The following is a 17,694-nucleotide window of genomic DNA, read 5'->3' as shown; positions in this document are numbered from 1 at the left end:
GTACAGGGGCAGCAGCCCTCAACCCAACCCCAAGGTCACCCTAAAGAGCACCCCTAGGACCCCAGTTTTCCCCAACAGCAGCACAAGGCAGTAACCCCAATGCTGGGACAGCCCCAGAACTCTCCCAGCAGCTGCAGGCAGCAACCCTAATAAAAAGGTAGTAATGATGTTTGTGGTCTAGAGAGTGACAGGTAGGAGTTGGGAGCTGAGCAGTTTTTTAGGGTTTTTTTTTAGGGTTTTTCTCATGGCTTTAAAAGGATATTTTAGGGCTTTTTTGGAGGAGTTTTCCAGGAATTTTCTGGTAACGTTTAGGATACTTTTAGGGCTTTTTCAGGGCTTTTAAAAGATTTAGTTAGGGTATTTTAAGGGCTTTCTTAGTACTTTTAAGAATTTTTTTTGGGAGTGTGTTTGGGTGTTCTTGGGGTTTTTTTAGGACTATTGAGGGTATGTGGAGGACTTTTTAGGGCTAGGGTATTTTTAGGGTTTTTGAGGGAATTTTTAGGTTTTCTTAGGGTCTTATCAGGGCATTTTAAGGATTTTGGGGTATTTTTTGAGCTCTTTTTGGACTATTTAGGGTATATTTAGGGATTTCTAAAGGTTCTTTGGGGATTTTTAGGGTTTTTTTTAAAGTAGCATATTTTCAGTGTATTCTAACAGCATTCTGAGGCTATTTTTAGGTTTTCATAGAGTTTTTAGGACATTTTGAAGATCAGGAGGTTTTCAGAGAATTTTTAGGTTTTTTTAGGGTCTTTTCATGGCACAACACATGGAGGCTGAGGGGCAGCTCGAGGGGCACTGTGGGGGCTTGAGGGTGACAGAGGCTGGGAGCTGAGGGAGGAACAGGGAGAGGAGACAGCGGGTGACACACAGAGATGCTGAGGGTGGCAGGGGAGCTGTAGGATGACACAGAGAAGCTGGGGGCTGAGGGGCAAAGGAGAGGGGTTAAGGGTGACACACAGGAGCTGAGGGCTGGGGGGGCAGAGGGACCGGTTGAGGGGTAAAGGGAGAGGGCTTGAGGGCTGGACAGTCCAGTGGAGATCAGGGGTGCACGGTACAGCTGTACCACCCCTCACCCCAGCCCTAACCTCAGCCTAAGCAGCCCCCCTAAAAACAGCCTTTTCCCCCAACAGCAGCACAACACAGCAACCCTAACAGCGAGACCAGACAGCAACCCTCACACACCAGGACAATGACAGAACCCTCAGAGGACAACAGACCCACTGCAAAAAGGTAGGGACGACATCTGTGGGCTAGACAGCAAGAGGAAGAGTTTGGAGACTGAGCATGTCTTTTTGAGTTTTTTTTTCCAGGACTGTTAAAGGTATTTAGGGGATTTTGGAAGGGACTTTTCTGGGACTACTTAGGGTATTGTTGGGGCTTTTTCAAAGCCATTTTATGAGTCTTTAGCATATTTGGAAGATTATGGTCAGGGTCAGAGAAAACGCCCTCCGAAAAGGCAGAGTTTTAGGACTGCAGTGGAATGCTTTAGAAAGGGGCCAGCAGTGGCACAGCGGGTCGGGTCCCACACTGCCAGTCCGAAGGTTGTAAGTTTTAGACCCAGCTAAGTTGTTGTGGTTAGGGTTAGATGCTCTCAGCTTTGGTCTGGGAGAACTTCTGCACAGAAAAACTCACCCTCCACGTGTCCCGATGCCAGATTGCAGGAGGTGCTCGGCACTGCCAGGGCAGCCCGAGTTCTCGGCGGGGGCAGCTTCGCTCCCGGAGAAATCCTGCGCCGGCCCTCTTCCCCATAAAGCCAAACTCACCCCCGCTGCGCGTCGACATCGGTTCGCAGGAGGCACGTGGCCCTCCAAGGGCGGCGAGAGTTCTCGGTGTCGGCAGCTGCGGTCCGTGAGAAATCGTTCTCTGCGGTTTTGGAGGCCGAATCGCAGTTTCGGCCACGGGCACACAGAGAGGAAAGACGGTTAATTTCCTTAGAAAGGAAAGTCTGGCACCTCATGGTTTAAGGGGCAGACGAAGGGCTGTGTAGGGGAAGGAACTCTTCACCTCAACCCCACTCCAAGGTCTAGCAGCCCCCCGTGTGACCAGCTGCTTTCAGAGGGTTACCCAGGCACACCGGCACAGGGAGCTGCTAGTCCAGAGGGGCTAACAGGGGCATCCCAAGGGTCCCTCCAGGAACTACGGTCGGAGCATCCAGCATGGACTAAGGAGCAGCTATACCCACCTCGGCACGGAGCATCACTTTGAGAAAATGCCAAGGGAAGAGCCCTTTTGCCAAGGGGCAGCATCTGAGCAGGCCAGGCAGCATGTGGGGTTCCAGGAGAGAGCTTTCAACTTTCCCCTTTTACTGTGTCAGTCCCTCCCTAGGGCCCCCAGACCCTCCACAGCACTCCCAGAAAGGAGAGGGGTTATTAGGAGAAAAAGGGTTTAGAAAAAAGGCAAAAAGCTTCCTTTTCCTTTATTTTTTGTGTTCCAACTGGGAGGGACTCTGCTTCCCCTGCAATTTTAATGGTCTTAGTTGAAAGAATCCCTACCTTTTCTATGCTGTTAGGGGTGTTAATTGACAGGGAGTCCTCATTTTCGATTATTTTCCAGTTTAAGTAGAAGGGGAAAATATTGAAAATGTTTCTTATGGGTTTGAATTAAGGGTAGCCGGCCCCTTTTTGTTGTCCTGAGGCCTAAATTGAGGGAGAAGCCCAGCTATCCCTCCATAAGAGTTTGAACTGAGGGAAAAATCCCTCTTTTTTCATCACTGGAGAGATTTAAAGTGATGAAAACCCCTCTTTTGCCAGTACTTAAGGAGAATAAATTAAAGGGCAGAAGCTATTTATTTGCCATTGTATTAGTTTCAGTAGAAGTAACTGCCCCATTTCCTCTGTTTAAGGGGTGCACTGGAAGGAAGCTCTGCCTTTTTCAGCATTTTAAGGGTTTAAAACTACATTTCAGGGCCCTTCTTTCTGTGCCGTAGGACCAAGTACCTCAGAGGAGGGTGAGCCTGGCATGCACTTAACCCTTACACTGCCTGGGAAGCTTTTATTTTTCTTATTTTTCCTTATAATGTAGATAGGCCTAATTAGAGGTCCCAAGGAGACTTAGACTATTCATATCATAAGCATTCTTCTCCACCCAGCTCAGTCACACGTGAAGTACTACTTAGTAGCCACTAAGGAATAATTACAAGTAAGTTAACAGCAAATTACTCAATTTATCTAGTTATGCTGCCTAAACAGAAAGTTATATTTCTTACCAGTTTTCTGCCCATTTACTCTAAGTAGTTGTTGCAAAAAAGAAAGTGCTGTTATTTTTCTGAAGAGTTTTTGTCTATAACAAGCCCTTTGCTCCCCTTGAATTTGAGTCAGAGGAGCCAAACAGCTGTAGCTTCTCTGAGGGCTTTTATGCCCAGTGGGATCAGCCCCCTCCCTTTTCCTGGGTGCCATGGGAACGAGAGGCGGGCACCATCAGGGGTATATTAACCCCAGCTTTTGCTGAAGGGGTTCATTCCCTCTCTGGGCTGTGCTAGGATAAGAGTTTTCCTCTCATTTCAGAGAAGAGGCTCTTTTAGCTTATCTCAGCTTGTTTTCAGTAGGTGTTTCTGGGCACCTAAAGCAACAGCAGCTTTGAAGATACTGTGAAGAAAACAGCATAGAATACAGGGAGTATTTAAGTTCATAATTTTGGGGTTTGTGTTTAGGGGTGGTAAAGTGCATTTGTAATTTCTGGTTTTGTTTGTATTTTGTTTTGTATTTTTTTTAGGAGTAGTGCAGCTTCCAGAGGCTCCATGTTGTGTCAACTACAACACTTTTCAGCAGATTCATCATGTCACAAGAGGGATCTGCCCAGTGTCAAAGATGATGTTTGAGATTGAGGCTTCACGTGAGTTGAGGATTGTGACTAGGAGAGGGAGGGTGAGCAGGTATCCAGTTAGGAGTTATTGTTGGGGGGTGGTTTTGAAGGCAGCAGGGTGAGAAAGGGTGTTTATTTGAGCCCCCACCCCAAGGCTTTTCAGAAGCGTAGCAGAGGCATTCACATGTCTTACAGCACACAAGGTCATCCACTGCACTCACAGGAATGCCATTTAACTTTGCCTTTCTCTTACCCAGGTGCCACTCATAATAATGGCCACAGCCTCGGGATCAGGATGAAGCTGGAGCCTGAAGGAGCCAGGCACACTCAGGAGAGGGCAAGTAGCTGACTTGCCGGGATTTGCCCCACATAACTCTGTAGTTATACTTTGGTTTTGTTTTTCTTTATTGTAGCTGACCGAGAGGCTAACAGGCTGTCACGGGGCCCTCCGAGGCAGACTCATTTCAGGTGCAACGCGGACCCACATCACCGATCATCCAAAAGATAAGTCAGGGCCACGGCCTGGAGATGGGATGATGGGAGAGTAGTGGGTTGGGAGTTCCTGGGACAGATTTAAAAATTAGCAGAGGGAAAAGTAATCTTCTCCAAGGGGCCTCTTAGGACAGCTAAAGGGAGAGGTTCTACTTTTGATGGCAGCTTTCAGGCGGGCAGCGCAGAACAGTTCCGGTCCACGTCGTGTTGTCCGGTGTACCGTGTTACCTAGTGTGTCTTTGGGGTCCCTTTTGCCTTTTCCCCCTCGAGACCCTCACCACAAGCATGCTGTCTTGTGTTTGTTGTCCCCCTGTTTGTCATGTTCCGTGTCACAGGTGTCCGCACATATTTGTGCCGGAGCTGCTCTGCCCTGCCCTGCCGCATAGCCTGCTGCAATAGGACAAGTCCCAGGGACTTGCAGTTTGTGGGGTGTTGCCAGACTCTAGATGATATTCCTAGATAGACAGAAGATGTTTGGAGCTGTGAAATTATCCTGCAGCCCTTTGACTTTTGTCCTCACTTTCTTTCAGACGCAGAAGGATAAAATCCAGGGCAAAATCCATCCACCCATCCCGAGTAAGGAGGTTTCCCCCGAGCAGGTCAGGCACTGTTTGTCTCTGCAGGGGGAGTGTAAAGTGTGACTCTGTTACAGCACTGTTCTTTTCCTTTTTAGGAGGTAAAGCTGGATATCGGCAGTCAAAATGAGGTGGGCAAGGTGAGCATTGAGTAGCGTACAGAAGCAGTTGTTATTGCTCCAGTCTCGCTTTCCGGTGCAACTCTAAGCATCTGTTCCCGTTTCTGCGCTTTAGGCAATCCACTCGGAGTACGCCGAGCCCCAGTCACCAACCGGCCGACGCACCGGGTGTGCCGCTCTCTCGAGCCCTGCGGAAGAATCACGGGACTCGTTGATGAAGCCTCTGCCTTTTCTGTTTAAAGGTGTCACCAGGGTAGCCTTGGGCACTGGCCGAGGAGTCACGGTGAGTCGGGGAAGTAGGGAGGAGGAGCAAGGGTCTGCTCAGGTTTCAGCAATGCCACATGACCTCGTCTCCTCTTACACCAGGCTTACCCGGTGACAACTCCATCAATCTCGGAGCGCGGCCAAAGGGTGCGGCCCCAGGAGCCGGGCATTATTAGGAGAACGGTGAGTAGCAGAATTGTTGGGTTTTGGCCAGTGTGCTGCAGAGATCATGCATTGATATTTGGATTTCTTTCATGTAGCTGACTAAGAAACAACAGGAAGCTGTTGAACAACAGTGCCAGCAGGAACTTCCCAGATGTTGAGGCGGCCTTCCTTCACACCTGACACGGACCGGCATCCCCAGATGTCCGAGAGATAAGTAGAGGGCTACAACCCACAGAGGGGATGAAAGCGGGGTGCAGGGTAGGGACCCGCCGGGAGGGGTTTTTGAGTCTCCTTTGGAGATGGGGGTGTCCATGAAGTGAACACCCTTAGGCTCCATAAAAGGAAAGCCTGACTTTTCAGCACAGTGCTGAGGTGTGCAGGGCAGAGCAGTCCCGGTGTGTATCGTGTCACTTGTCTTTTGTGTATTATGTGTGTTTGGATATGTCATGTCTTTTACCTTAGGCCTTGGAGGGGCCTGTCAGAAACCCTGGCATCATTGTTAGCATCTGTGATCTCTGCATTCCTTGGCCTGGCACCAATGCCATAGAACTTTCAACTCAGGAGCTCAGGCATCAGACTCTCTTCTCTCTTTAGAAGCATCCGGTCAGCTGTCTTTTCAGGTCTTGTTCTGAGCTGTACGGATGGCTCTGCCCCGCCAGGATCCATTATGGGGGACTAGGACTCGAAGGAACATGAGGGCAGGTAGAGGCTTCTGGCTGTATGATTCTTGGGCATCCATCTTTGCAGTTCTTGGAATAAATCATTCAGTTAGCATCTTTTTCCTCCAGGTTTCTCTGAGCCTCATCAGCCCACCATCGGTCTCCCCTCGGTCATCTCCTTTTGCATTCCCTCAGTCCTTGCAGCCATTTTCCTTGCCAGGAGATTTCTGTCCATGTCGCGTCCCCGTTGTCTGTCACGTCCCGTCCCGTGTCACGGGTGTCTGCACACACATTTGTGCCGGAGCTGCTCTGCCCTGCCGCGTAGCCCGGTGCAATAGGAGAAGTCCCGGGGACTTGAAGTTTGTAATGTGGGGTGTAGTTGGACTCTAGATGGGATTTGTAGATGGACACAAGATATCTGGAGCTCTTAAGTTATCCTGCAACAGTTTAACTCTTGTCCTAACTTTTTTTTCAGATTCAGATGGATTAAATCAGTGCCACAGGGCCCCATCCCGGGTGAGTGGTTTCCCCCGAGCAGGTGAGGCACCATTTTTCTCTGCAGCAGAAGTGTACGTGGTGACTCTTACAGCTCTGTCCTTTGTCTTTCTTTTTAGGAACTAAGTCTGGATACCAGCAGTCAAGGTGAGCAGTGGAGAGAAGTAGCTGTTATTGCTCCAGTCTCAGTTTCTGGTGCTGCTCTAAGCTTCCATTCTCTTTTTTGTGCTTTAGGCAATCCACTCTGAGCCTGCCAAGCCCCCGTCACCCGCCGGCCGATGTACCGGGTTCCCTGCACGTGTGAGCCCTGTGGATGCATTACAGGACCTGGTGATGAAACCCTGAACTCTTCTATTTAAAGGTGCCATCCAGGTGGCCTTCAGCAGCTGCCAAGGAGTTGCGGTGAGTAGGGCAAGTAGGGAAGAGGAGCGAGGGTCCACTCAGGTTTCAGCCATGCCAAATCACCTCATCTCCTCTTAACCCAGACACCCCCTGTGACGACGGCTTCGGTCTCCGAGCGTGCCCGAAGTGTGCGGCCCGAGCAGCTGAGCGTTCTTAGGAGAAGGGTGAGTAGCAGACTTGTGGGGTTTTGGCCGATGGGCTGCCAAGATCGGGCACTGATGTTTGGTTTTCTTTAATATAGCTGTCTAAGAGACAACAGCCCAGTGACAGCAGGAACTTCCCAGCCGGCGAGGCGGCCTTTCTTCGCACCCGAGACCGGCATCCCCAGTTGTGTGAGAGATAAGTAGAGGGCCATGACCCACAGAGGGGATGAAAGCAGGGTGCTGGTTTGGGAATTACTGGGAGGGGTTTTTGAGTCCGCTTTGGAGGTGGGGGGTGTCCATGAAGCGGCCCCTTAGGCCCCATAAAAGGAAAACCTGACTTTTGATCACAGTGCTGAGGTGCACAGGGCAGAGCAGTCCTGGTGTGTATCGTGTCACTTGTCTTTTGTGCATTATGTGTTGTTTGCATATGTCATGTCTTTTACCTTAGGCCTTGGAGGGGCCTGTCAGAAACCCTGGCATCATTGTTAGCATCTGTGATCTCTGCATTCCTTGGCCTGGCACCAATGCCATAGAACTTTCAACTCAGGAGCTCAGACAGGCATCACACCCTCTTCTCTCTTTAGAAGCATCCGGTCAGCTGTCTTTTCAGGTCTTGTTCTGAGCTGTATGGACAGCTATGTCCCGCCAGGATCCATTAAGGCGGACTTGGACTTGAAAGAATGTGAGGGCAGGTAGAAGCTTCTGGCTGTATGATTCTCGGGCATCCATTTTTTCAGTTCTTGGAATAAATCATTCAGTTAGCATCTTCTTCCTTCAGTGTTTTCTGAGCCTCGTCAGCTCACCATCGGTCTCACCTCAGTCATCTCATTTGGCATCTTCTCGGTCCTTGCAGTCATCCTTCTTGCCTAGAGATTTCTGTCCGTGTCTTGTGCCCATTGTTTGTTATGTCCTGTCTGTCCCGTGTCACGGGTGTCTGCACACATTTGTGCCGGAGCTGCTCTGCCCTGCCACATAGCCTGGTGTAATAGGAGAAGCCCCGGGGAGTTGAAAGTTGTCATGTGGGCTGTACTTGGACTCTAGATGCTATTCCTATATTGACCTAAGGTGTTTGTAGCTTTTGAGTTATCGTGCATGTGTTTGACAAATGTTCTAACTTTCTTTCAGGTGCAGATGCATTGCATCCATGGCAGAGCCCCCCATCCTGGGTGAGGGGGTTCCCACAAGCAGGTCAGTCACCATTTGTCTGTGCAGGGGGAGTGTCAAGTGTGACCCTGTTACAGCGCTGGTTTTTGTCTTTATTTTTAGGAAGTATAGCTGGATCCCAGAAGTCAAGTTCAAGAGAGCAAGGTGAGCAGTGAGCAGTAGCCTTTCTTGTTGCTGAGGTCTGAATTCTCAGGGGGCAAGTCTAAGTCTCCATTCTCATTTTTGTGCCTTAGGCAATCCACTCGGAGCACGCCAAGCTCCCATCCCCAACCGGCCGACGGACCGAATTTTCCACCCTGACGAGCCCCGTCTTCCGGGTAGCAGTCAGGAACCGCCGAGGAGTTGCGGTGAGTCAGGGAAGTAGGGAGGAGGACCGAGGGTCCACTCAGGTTTCAGCAACGCCACATCACCTCCTGTCCTCTTAATCCAGGCGTACCCCCCCAGGACGGGCGTTGGCCTCTGAGCGTGCCCGAAGCGTGCGGCCCAAGCAGCTGAGCGTTCTTAGGAGAAGGGTGAGTAGCAGACTTGTGGGGTTTTGGCCGATGGGCTGCCAAGATCGGGCACTGATGTTTGGTTTTCTTTAATATAGCTGTCTAAGAGACAACAGCCCAGTGACAGCAGGAACTTCCCAGCCGGTGAGGCGGCCTTTCTTCGCACCTGACACGGACCGGCATCCCCAGATGTCCAAGAGATAAGTAGAGGGCTACGACCCACAGAGGGGATGAAAGAAAGGTGCTGGGTCAGGACTCCTGGGGTCGGGGAGGGGAGGTCTTGAGTTGGCTCTGGAGATGAGGGTAGCCAAGAAGTGGCCCTTTAGGCCGCCTAAAAGCAAAGTCTCACTTTGGATCACAGTGCTGAGGTGAGCAGGGCAGAGCAGTCCTGGTGTGTATTGTGACTTGTCTTTTGTGCATTATGTCTTGTTTGGGTGTCTCATGTCTTTTATCTTAGCCCTTTGAGGGGCCTATCAGAAACCTCAGCAGTATTCTTAGCAGCCACGATCTCCACGTTTCTTTGGCCCGGCACCCAGGCCATAAAACTTTTGACTCGGGAGCTCAGCCAGGCATCAGAATTGCAACTCTTTGTAAGCATCCAGTCAAATGCATTTTCAGGTCTTGTTCTGAGCTGTATGGACAGCTGCACCCTGCAAGGTTCTATTATGGTGGATTAGGACTTGTAAGAATGTGAGGGCAGGTAGAGGCTTCTGACCGTAGGGCTCCTGTGCATTCATCTTTGCAGTTCTTGGACTAAAACATTCAATTTAGCATCTTCCTTCTCCAGGGCACTCTGAGCCTTATCAGCTCGCCATCGGTCTGTCTTACCTCGGTCATCTCATTTGGCATCTTCTCAGTCATCCTTCTTGCCTAGAGATTTCTGTCCGTGTCTTGTGCCCATTGTTTGTCGTGTCCTGTCTATCCCGTGTCACGGGTGTCTGCACACATTTGTGCCGGAGCTGCTCTGCCCTGCCACATAGCCTGGTGTAATAGGAGAAGCCCCGGGGAGTTGAAAGTTGTCATGTGGGCTGTACTTGGACTCTAGATGCTATTCCTATATTGACCTAAGGTGTTTGTAGCTTTTGAGTTATCGTGCATGTGTTTGACATATGTTCTAACTTTCTTTCAGGTGCAAATGCATTACACCTGTGGCAGAGGGTTACGGTTAGGAGGTGCCAGGCCTTCTTAGGAGAAGGGTGAGTAGCAGACTTGTGTGCTTTTGGCCGATGGGCTGCCAAGGTCAGGCGTTGATGTTTGGTTTTCTTTAATATAGCTGTCTAAGAGACAACAGCCCAGTGACAGCAGGAACTTCCCAGCCGGCGAGGCAGCCTTTCTTCACACCTGACACGGACCGGCATCCCCAGATGTCCGAGAGATAAGTAGAGGGCCACGACCCACAGAGGGGATGAAAGCAAGGTGCTGGGTCTGCACTCCTGGGGTGGGGGGGGGGGCGGGGGGAGGTTTTGAGTTGGCTCTGGAGATGAGGGTAGCCAAGAAGTGGCCCCTTAGGCCCCCTAAAAGCAAAGTCTCACTTTGGATCACAGTGCTGAGGTGAGCAGGGCAGAGCAGTCCTGGTGTGTATTGTGTCACTTGTCTTTTGTGCATTATGTCTTGTTTGGGTGTCTCATGTCTTTTATCTTAGCCCTTTGAGGGACCCACCAGAAACCTTGGCACCAGTCTTAGCATCTGTGCTCTCAGCGTTCCTTGGCCCGGCACCCAGGCCATAAAACTTTTGACTCGGGAGCTCAGACAGGCATCAGACTCTCATCTCTTTTTATAAGCATCCAGTCAGCTGTCTCTTCAGGTCTTGTTCTGAGCTGTACGGACAGCTATACCCCGCCAGGATCCATTATGGCGGACTAGGACTTGAAAGAATGTGAGGGCAGGTAGAGGCTTCTGACCGTAGGATTCTTGGGCATCCGTCTTTGCAGTTCTTGGAATAAATCATTCAGTTAGCATCTTTTTCCTCCAGGGTTCTCTGAGCCTCATCAGCCCACCATCAGTTTCACCTCAGTCATCTCCTTTTGCATTCCCTCAGTCCTCGCAGCCATTTTCCTTGCCAGGAGATTTCTGTCCATGTCGCGTCCCCGTTGTCTGTCACGTCCCGTCCCGTGTCACGGGTGTCTGCACACACATTTGTGCCGGAGCTGCTCTGCCCTGCCGCGTAGCCCGGTGCAATAGGAGAAGTCCCGGGGACTTGAAGTTTGTAATGTGGGGTGTAGTTGGACTCTAGATGGGATTTGTAGATGGACACAAGATATCTGGAGCTCTTAAGTTATCCTGCAACAGTTTAACTCTTGTCCTAACTTTTTTTTCAGATTCAGATGGATTAAATCCGTGCCACAGGGCCCCATCCCGGGTGAGGGGATTCCCCAAAGCAGGTGAGGCACTATTTGTTTCTGTAGAGGAAGCATAAATGGTGGCTGTTACAGCATTGTTCTTTGTCTCTCTTTTTAGGAAGTCAAGGCCGAGAGCAGCAGTCAAGGCCAAGTGGGCGAGGTGAGCATTGACTAGCGTACAGAAGCAATTGTTGCTGAGGTCTCAGTTTCTGGTGCAGCTTTAAGCATCTCTTTTTTTTTTTTTTTTTTTTTTATTTTAGGTGGTCCGCTTGCAATCTATCCTAGCCGAGCATATCCGTGCCAGGTGGGTGCGAGCTTAAGGTATCGGTGTGGCATACTTGTCAGATTTGGGAGGTTGTGTTTTCACAGTATCTCAGCATGCTTCTCTGCTTTGTTTCATTGCAGGTGCTGTCGCTGCCCTAGGCACGCCAAGGAACAGAGGAGGGCAGGTGAGTCGGCATTTAGGCAGGCTGACTCATAGGTGAATGTTATGCAGCAGCATGCTAAGCATGTACCTTTTCTCTTTGCAGGTATCTTCTGGGCAGCCTCTGGAGTCAAATCAAGATTTGAGGTGAGCCGGGGCAGGGGTGCGGAGGAGTCCCAGGGATTACTGTTGTTGAGGGCAATAGTCACCTTTTCTGTTTTGTCTTAGGTACCCTGAGGAGGCTCTCAGCCAAAGCTTGGAAACGACGGCACCGAAGCACATGTGGAGAACATCTCAACCTCCACGTGTGACCGAGGATGGATTTTGTCCGCTCCTCTTCCAAAAGCTAAGTGTCGGGGCCTGTGGCCGGGAGAAGGGGAAAAACCTTTACTCTCACAGGAGGCAATCAGATGTCAGCTTAGGGGAGAGGTCTGTAGCGGGACAGGCTTTCTGGAAGTAAAGGGAGAGGGTTTCTCCTCAGCCTGACCAGAGCCTTTGCCGGGCAGGGCAGTTCCAACCCATCTCCACATTCTCGGGAACTTTGCGTCGTCCGCCTTCCTCGACTCGACGTCATCACGGATCTTTCCCCCGAGGAGCTCGCCTTCAGGTCCAGAGCTACGGCCACGGTCACCCGGCAGTCGGCTTCCTTCTCTAGGCTCGCCGAGCCTCTCGAGCATCCTCTTAACTACTGTGGCACTAACTTCTTTTAATGAGTTCCATTTCATCATCACGTGCCATCGTCATAGGGCTTTCTTTCCTTTGGCATCATCAGCCACTGGCTCATCTTGTGCTAGGAATCTCGGGTCCATAAGTTAAAAGTGCTAGGCAGTTTACTCTTGTCTCTGTGTTACGCCATCCGTGTCTATGTTGTGTCATCCGTGTCCGTGTTATGTAGTCTGTGTCTATTGTCTTCCGTGTCATAGGCCTTTGTTACGTCTTGACGCTTTACAGGCACTATTTTGTGCCATATAGGCAGTATTTTACTCACATTCCTTCCCAGATATAGCTTATTCTGGCATCTTTACATTTTTACTCTTTGAGACAGGAAGGATTACACAAGATTTTCTCATCCATCTTCCTTCTCACTACCAGCTTTGGTAGTGCTTTTTTTTCCATGCTATTATCTTGGACTTCTAGAGGGAGCATCTTACACCCTCCTCAAGTGACTGCAGTTGTTCTGTAGGTTCCATCTTCTCAAAGAGTATGGGGCCCAACAATTAATCTTCCACAGAGTTATCTCAAGTGTTGGCTTATATTGCGTGTACCTTTGTTGGCTTATATTGTATGTGCTTATATTGCGTGTACCTTTGTTGGCTTATATTGTATGTGCTTATATTGCGTGTACCTTTGTTGGCTTATATTGTATGTGCTTATATTGTATGTGCTTATATTGCGTGTACCTTTGTTGGCTTATATTGTATGTGCTTATATTGCGTGTACCTTTGTTGGCTTATATTGTATGTGCTTATATTGTATGTGCTTATATTGCGTGTACCTTTGTTGGCTTATATTGTATGTGCTTATATTGTATATGCTTATATTGCGTGTACCTGTGTCGGCTTATATTGTATGTGCTTATATTGTGTGTACCTTTGTTGGCTTATATTGTATCTGCTTATATTGTATATGCTTATATTGCGTGTACCTATGTTGGCTTATATTGTATATGCTTATATTGCGTGTACTCATATTGGCTTATATTGTGTGTACTTACACTGTATGTATACTTGCACTGTATGCGTTGGCTTATATTGTATGTACTTATACCACTTATGATTGGAGCTGCCCTGCCCTGGCATGTAGTCATAGTTAGGTAGAACAGTTGTAAAAACTTTACTGTTCATCTGTCTTTAATGGGGTTTTGGGTAGAAAATTTATTGGTCCAGAGCGGGGACAATTCCTAGCTGTCAGCCACTCGTTGACCACTTCCTATCGTCTCATAGGTCCTCGAGGCTACCGATTTCCCCAGATTCTACCATTTGACGTCAAGGAGCAGCAGCCAGAAGACGCGTCGAAGCACGTTCTTCAGCGTCTCGACTAAGGGCCACAGCGAGCCTGTAAAAGCGGGAAGAGTGTGTGAGAGCACATGACTGTGTCTGTCTGTGTCCACTCGTCTGTGTGTGTGTGAGCACATGCTGACTAGTTTTAACCTTGTGTATGTGACTTTTGCTTTTCAGGTTTTTTAATTAATTTTTAAATTTAGAATAAAAAATCCCCAGCCGGGGGGTTTTTTTTTTTCCCCCCCGGCTGGGTTTTTTTTTCCTCGGTCCCGGTCGGTCTGAGAGGCGACGTTCATCGCCAAAGTTTGGGCGCGGACCGTCCAGGGACCGGGGTTTTCATCAGGCAGGAGGATTTTTAGGAGGCTCCCGGGAACCACGTTCCTGAGGGGGGGCGTGAGTGCGTGCTGAGGATTAGCAGAGAGGTTGAGGTGTGAGTCAGCATGGGTTTCTGTGTAAGCTGAAGGCAGTGTGTGTGTGTTGAAGGGTTGTAGGGTTGTAACCTTGTATGAGTTTTGCCTTTCAGGTTTTTCACCTCATTTTTAAATTTAGAATAAAAAATCCCCAGCCGGGGTTTTTTTTTTTTTCCCCCCGGCTGGGTTTTTTTTTCCCGGGTCCCGGTCGGTCAGCGAGGCGACGTTCATCGCCAAAGTTTGGGCGCGGACCGTCCAGGGACCGGGGTTTTTGTCAGGCAGGAGGATTTTTTGGGGCCTCCTGGGAACCAGGTTCCTGAGGAGGGATGGGAGTCTGTGCCGAGGGTTAACAGAGTTTGAGGTGTGAGTCAGCATGGGTGTGTGTGTAAGCTCAATGCAGTGTGTGTGTGTTGAAGGGTTGTAGGGTTGTAACCTTGTATGAGTTTTGCCTTTCAGGTTTTTCACCTCATTTTTAAATTTAGAATAAAAAATCCCCAGCCGGGGGGTTTTTTTTTTTTTCCCCCCGGCTGGGTTTTTTTTTCCCGGGTCCCGGTCGGTCAGCGAGGCGACGTTCATCGCCAAAGTTTGGGCGCGGACCGTCCAGGGACCGGGGTTTTTGTCAGGCAGGAGGATTTTTTGGGGCCTCCTGGGAACCAGGTTCCTGAGGAGGGATGGGAGTCTGTGCCGAGGGTTAACAGAGTTTGAGGTGTGAGTCAGCATGGGTGTGTGTGTAAGCTCAATGTAGTGTGTGTGTGTTGAAGGGTTGTAGGGTTGTAACCTTGTATGAGTTTTGCCTTTCAGGTTTTTCACCTCATTTTTAAATTTAGAATAAAAAATCCCCAGCCGGGGGGTTTTTTTTTTTTTCCCCCCGGCTGGGTTTTTTTTTCCCGGGTCCCGGTCGGTCAGCGAGGCGACGTTCATCGCCAAAGTTTGGGCGCGGACCGTCCAGGGACCGGGGTTTTCGTCAGGCAGGAGGATTTTTTTGTGATCCTGGGAACCATGTTCCCGAGGAGCAATGATTACTGGGGTGTAATTTAGCAGTTGTGATGGCAGCGCTGGTGAGTTTGTGTGTCCTGTGAAGGGGGTGTTAATGGTAGATGAGTGTTGTTTCATGTGTGCTTTTGTTGTTTTGGGTGTCCTGTGACAATAAATCAACCTGTAATGAAAATAGAAAAAGGTTATCATCTTGTGTTAGTATGTGTTGTATTGCTCTGTATTGCTCTGTATTGGTGTGTATTGCCTTTGCATTAACTGCTGCATTTTGCTGTATTGCTGTGTATTGCATTTGCATTAGCTGCTGCATCTTGCTGTATTGCTCTGTATTGCTGTGTATTGCATTTGCATTAACTGCTGCATTTTGCTGTATTGCTCTGTATTGGTCTGTATTGCTCTGTATTGCTGTGTATTGCATTTGCATTAACTGCTGCATTTTGCTGTATTGCTCTGTATTGGTCTGTATTGCTCTGTATTGCTGTGTATTGCATTTGCATTAACTGCTGCATTTTGCTGTATTGCTCTGTATTGCTCTTGCATTAGCTGCTGCCTTGCCCTGTATTGCTCTGTATGTAAACTTGATTTTTAACAGTGTGTCTATGGATTGTATCTGCACTTGCATTTGTATACACTGTTTCCATGTATGTTGTTGATGTATAAATGAAAACATTCTTTTAATAAAGTTGAGTCACCCTTAATAAAGGTACCCCCTGCCCTTCCCTATCCCCACAGTGGCTCCTGTCTTTTTTTGGTGCGGTGTTGTCATTTCTTTCCACTGTATTTCTTCCTTTTGCTCCTCTCTTTACTGTTCTATTTCTCCCTTAACTTCCATCCATATCTAACCCTTTGTTTCTGTTGCTTTTATAACTGTCTATCTCAGTCCTCTCGCTTCTTTTTCTCTCCACCTTCTCCTTTTCCTTGGTTTGTGTTTTTTGCTCTTAGTCCTTTCCTTTTTCAGCCCACTCCTAAGTTTTCACCTTCCCTCTAATCCTAACCACTTTCTTTTTCTCTCTAAGTCCTGTCCTTCTTCAGTTCTCCCACCCTCCTTTTCCTGTCTCACTCTGTCTTCATGTTTTTTCTTCTGTGTTCTTGTCTCTTCTTTGTCTTTTCCTATCTATCTCTTCTCCCTCTCTCTCTCCCTCTCTCTCTCCCTCTGTGTCTTCTCCCTCTGTTCTCTCCTCTTTTTTCTGTCTTTGTCCCTGTTCTCTCCCTCTATTTTTTTCCAACTCTTTTCTCTCTCCCTTTTCTCTCTGGTTCTCTGTCTGTCTTTTCTCTGTGCTTCTCTCTCTTTGTGTTTTCTCTCTGCTCCTCTGTCTTTTCTCTCTGCTCCTCTGTCTCTCTTTTCTTCTTGCTTCTCTCTCTGTCTTTTCTCTCTGCTTCTCATCTTTTCTCTCTGCTTCTCAGTGTTTTCTCTCTGCTTCTGTCTGTCTTTTCTCTCTGCTTCTCTCTCTCTTTTCTTTCTTCTTGTCTCTCTTTGTCTTTTCTCTCTGCTTCTCTGTGTCTCTTTTCTTTTTGCTTCTCTCTCTGTCTTTTCTCTCTGCTTCTCTCTGTCTTTTCTCTCTGCTTCTCTCTGTCTTTTCTCTCTGCTTCTCTCTGTCTTTTCTCTCTGCTTCTCTCTGTCTTTTCTCTCTGCTTCTCTCTCTCTTTTTGTCTCTCCTCTCTCTCTCTCTTTTCCTCTTTCCTCTCTCTTTCTCTCTTTTGTCTGTCCTTCTCTCTCTCTCTCTTTTCCTCTTTCCTCTCTCTTTCTCTCTTTTGTCTGTCCTTCTCTCTCTCTCTCTCTCTCTGTCTTCTTCTCTTTCTAACTTTGTTTTCCTTTCCAGCTTTAGTTTAAAAAAGCAGCAGTAAAAACTTTCAGGCTCCCTGGGAGTAAAAAAAAAAAAAAAAAAAAAAAAATTTAAAAAACCAACCTATTTACTCCCCGGGAGCCTGAAATTTCCTACTGCTGCACCAGACATATAGTTTTTCTTCTTTTTACTATATACAGTATATAGGGACCCCACCTGTCAGCAATCAATAGTAATGAGTAGTCCCCACCCAGATACACACCCCTCCCATGGTGCCCCCACCCCTACATCCCACACACCCCGCCCCATGCCATTTACATATATATCGTGCAGTCACAGCGCCACCTGCCGTTTACTCGCGAGTACTGCACTCACAGCGCCACCTGGTGTCTGCCGGCCGGTACTGCATGCACAGCGCCACCTGCTGCTCGCCGGCCGGTACTGCACGCACAGCGCCCCCTGCTGCTTGCCGGCCGGTACTGCACTCACAGCGCCCCCTGCTGCTCGCCGGCCGGTACTGCATGCACAGCGCCCCCTGCCGTCTGCCGCGGCGTACTGCACCCGCAGCGCGCACCCAATGACGTCACCGGCGCGACACACCCCAGAAAGGACCCCACTGCACAGCCGTCCAGTCCAGTCGCCCGATCGAAACGACACCACCCACCCCGCACCCCCCGGACCCCCGCGCGCGTCGCCACCGCCCCCACGCGAACCGGAACGCCATTCCGGCCCCAGCTGACCCGCAAAAAGCGCGCAAAACCCACCCGAAACCCCCCAAAAAAACCCCGGTCCCGGCGGCCGCCATTTTGCCGCAAATGACGTCACCCGCCCCGCCGCCATCTTGCCCGCCGTACCACGTGACCCCCCCCCTCGCGGCCGCCATCTTGCCCCCCCGCACCACGTGACCCCCCGCGGCCGCCATCTTGGCCCCCGCGGCCGCCATCTTGTTGCCGTAAATGACGTCACCCCCTACG

General features: G+C 49.4%; 2 protein-coding genes across 4 annotated transcripts; both read left to right on the top strand.

The window, feature by feature from the left end:
- Nucleotides 1-4,265: 4,265 nt before the first annotated feature.
- Nucleotides 4,266-5,648, top strand: LOC143695705 (uncharacterized). Its single transcript, XM_077190636.1, has 5 exons — nt 4,266-4,892; nt 4,967-5,008; nt 5,103-5,270; nt 5,354-5,434; nt 5,512-5,648. The coding sequence occupies exons 1-5, from the start codon at nt 4,740-4,742 to the stop codon at nt 5,572-5,574; spliced, it is 507 nt and encodes a 168-aa protein (XP_077046751.1). The 5' UTR covers nt 4,266-4,739; the 3' UTR covers nt 5,575-5,648.
- Nucleotides 5,649-6,553: 905 nt separating this feature from the next.
- On the top strand, nt 6,554-15,667 carry LOC143695694 (uncharacterized). Of its 3 annotated transcripts, XR_013185183.1 has the most exons (17): nt 6,554-6,591; nt 6,690-6,717; nt 6,805-6,972; nt 7,056-7,136; nt 7,214-8,303; nt 8,382-8,423; nt 8,513-8,626; nt 8,710-8,791; nt 8,869-9,966; nt 10,044-10,186; nt 11,089-11,151; nt 11,228-11,269; nt 11,370-11,413; nt 11,515-11,558; nt 11,640-11,680; nt 11,762-12,140; nt 13,477-15,667. XR_013185183.1 is itself a non-coding variant. In XM_077190579.1 (6 exons), the coding sequence occupies exons 1-6, from the start codon at nt 11,004-11,006 to the stop codon at nt 11,768-11,770; spliced, it is 324 nt and encodes a 107-aa protein (XP_077046694.1). In that variant the 5' UTR covers nt 10,230-11,003; the 3' UTR covers nt 11,771-15,667. The 3 variants fall into 3 exon arrangements, 1 of the variants encoding a protein (XP_077046694.1); XR_013185182.1 differs by having other exon boundaries at nt 11,762-15,667; XM_077190579.1 differs by lacking the exons at nt 6,554-6,591; nt 6,690-6,717; nt 6,805-6,972; ... (5 more) ...; nt 8,869-9,966; nt 10,044-10,186 and having other exon boundaries at nt 10,230-11,151; nt 11,232-11,269; nt 11,762-15,667.
- The last annotated feature ends 2,027 nt before the right edge of the window (nt 15,668-17,694 follow it).

This window comes from Agelaius phoeniceus, chromosome 25, assembly GCF_051311805.1.
Source record: "Agelaius phoeniceus isolate bAgePho1 chromosome 25, bAgePho1.hap1, whole genome shotgun sequence".
In the NCBI taxonomy this organism is placed as follows: Eukaryota; Metazoa; Chordata; class Aves; order Passeriformes; family Icteridae; genus Agelaius; species Agelaius phoeniceus.
This window is presented reverse-complemented; position numbering and strand designations above follow the sequence as displayed.

What these genes read in the sequence shown, in the direction of transcription:
- LOC143695705 (XM_077190636.1), top strand. Translation starts at nt 4,740, where the DNA reads ATGATATTCCTAGATAGACAGAAGATGTTTGGAGCTGTGAAATTATCC. An exon ending in AGGAGGTTTCCCCCGAGCAG is followed by an intron (nt 4,893 to 4,966) that starts GTCAGGCACTGT and finishes TTTCCTTTTTAG; the next exon opens with GAGGTAAAGCTGGATATCGG. An exon ending in CGGGCATTATTAGGAGAACG is followed by an intron (nt 5,435 to 5,511) that starts GTGAGTAGCAGA and finishes TCTTTCATGTAG; the next exon opens with CTGACTAAGAAACAACAGGA.
- LOC143695694 (XM_077190579.1), top strand. Translation starts at nt 11,004, where the DNA reads ATGGGATTTGTAGATGGACACAAGATATCTGGAGCTCTTAAGTTATCC. An exon ending in GCCGAGCATATCCGTGCCAG is followed by an intron (nt 11,414 to 11,514) that starts GTGGGTGCGAGC and finishes GTTTCATTGCAG; the next exon opens with GTGCTGTCGCTGCCCTAGGC. An exon ending in CAAGGAACAGAGGAGGGCAG is followed by an intron (nt 11,559 to 11,639) that starts GTGAGTCGGCAT and finishes TTCTCTTTGCAG; the next exon opens with GTATCTTCTGGGCAGCCTCT.